The following is a 1,746-nucleotide window of genomic DNA, read 5'->3' on the forward strand; positions in this document are numbered from 1 at the left end:
AACAAATATTAATATCATCAATTTTAATAATATTTCTTAAAAAAATTTATATTAAAATCAATAAGTTTTACATGTGTTTCAAATTTTTATTTATCATATATTATGTAAACAACATAATTTCTGTTTTTTTTTTTTTATAAAAAATCTATAATAAAACATATTTTACTAATCTATATTTTAAACATAATATAAATATATTTATAATATCAAATATTTTACTAATCTATATTTAAAATGTATAAAATACAAACTTGATGTCGGGTAGTGTCTGACTTAAAGCTTTCACAGAGCTGACAACTCTTCTAAGTAACCACAATATATCACCACTGTCAAAATAAAAATTCAATAATATTAATTAAATAAATAACTTCAAATCAAATATAAAATTCAAAAACTAAATATATAATATAAACTTACCAAAATTATAGATAGTTAAGAAAAAACTTGGAGAAATAATTTTTGTAGAGACAAGGTGGAGAGAAAATTTAGAAAAAAGTTTAGAGAGAAGGTAGAAGTGAAAAATGATAAGAGTAGTGGAAGGATATTTATAGAAAATGGTTGATCCTTTGTGGCGGCCAAAGCAGCCACAAAAGCCAACGGTATAAAATCCTTTGTGGCGGCTTTAACGGTCACAAGTTAAGTCCATTGTGGCGGCCTGGGCGGCTACAACGTGCAACGAAACTATGGGAATTTGTGGCGGCCTTTGCCGCCACAAAGTGCAACGGATCTATTCTTTTGTGGCGGCCCGGGCGGCCATAAATGGCTTGCCTTCGTGGCGGCCTTTACCCTCACAAAGGGTTGATTTTGTGGCTGCAAAAGTCCTCACAAAAGGCTCCAATTTCAGAGGAATTTTTGGCGGCCTAAGCCCTCACAAAATGACAACGTTGTGATTTTGTGAGGGCTTAGACAGCCACAAAATCCAGCTAAAATTTTAATTTTTTGTGAGGGCTTTTTCAGCCACAAATAAAGACCAATTTGAATTTTTGTATTTGTGAGGGCTTTTTCGGTCACTAGTTTGTGAGGGTTTTTTTCGGCCACAAATGGGGGGATTTCTTGTAGTGATTATTTTCACTATAAATGGCATTTATACAATCAACCCTAACAAACCCTAGCCGCCGAATCCAGTTACCATCTCACCCTCTCTATGAAAACATCGTCTTCAACCTTTCTTCTTCCTCTCGAACCTTAGGCTTCATTCTTTCTTCTTCCTCTCAAATCTTAGGCTTTACAAAATAAATTAAAAACACAACATTTTGACGACTACTATGAGAATTCCTATTTTGAGTGAAAAGGTTCTCTCACCACAACAATGAGACAACTGAAAGGCGATGCAATTACTTGTGGTATTTTAAAGAAAGACAAGAGAGAGAACCAAAAGGGTGAATGTTCAATTGTTGTAATTCTAGTTCGATAAAAACCTAAAATTTAAATTAATCAGACCCAGGTCCGGTTTGGCAACTGATTTTGTTTTGTTATTAAACCCATTCATTGTGGACTGTGTACTCTTTTGTACCACCATCACGTACTTAAACCGAGCTGGTAACCTGCTTAAACCGAGTACCCGAGAACCGACTAAACCGAACTTTAACATGAGCAGAAGTGGGTGTTTAAATGGCACCTGCGGATTGGGCCGGTTGGTGATTTTGGACCTGAACCTGCCCAACCCGACCCGTTTTCCACCCCTAATGGTGACTACATGTAAGATCGAAGAGAGGCACATAAACTAAGGATTCACGTCTGAGGGAG

The 1,746-nt window shown here is 35.4% G+C and overlaps 1 protein-coding gene across 6 annotated transcripts in view; it reads right to left on the reverse strand.

The window, feature by feature from the left end:
* Positions 1–1,746, reverse strand: part of LOC101503279 (uncharacterized) — a 118,635-nt gene that overhangs the window by 9,837 nt on the left and 107,052 nt on the right. For all 6 annotated transcript variants that reach the window (XR_012163653.1, XR_012163640.1, XR_012163655.1 and 3 more), the window contains one exon: positions 252–326. Coding sequence is in view for 3 of the 6 variants with exons in the window: in XM_073370218.1 (XP_073226319.1) it covers positions 252–326 (75 nt within the window). In the remaining 3 variants the exon portion in view is untranslated. The remainder of the gene's footprint in view (positions 1–251; positions 327–1,746) is intronic.

Source organism: Cicer arietinum, chromosome 6, assembly GCF_000331145.2.
Source record: "Cicer arietinum cultivar CDC Frontier isolate Library 1 chromosome 6, Cicar.CDCFrontier_v2.0, whole genome shotgun sequence".
NCBI classification, from domain to species: Eukaryota; Viridiplantae; Streptophyta; class Magnoliopsida; order Fabales; family Fabaceae; genus Cicer; species Cicer arietinum.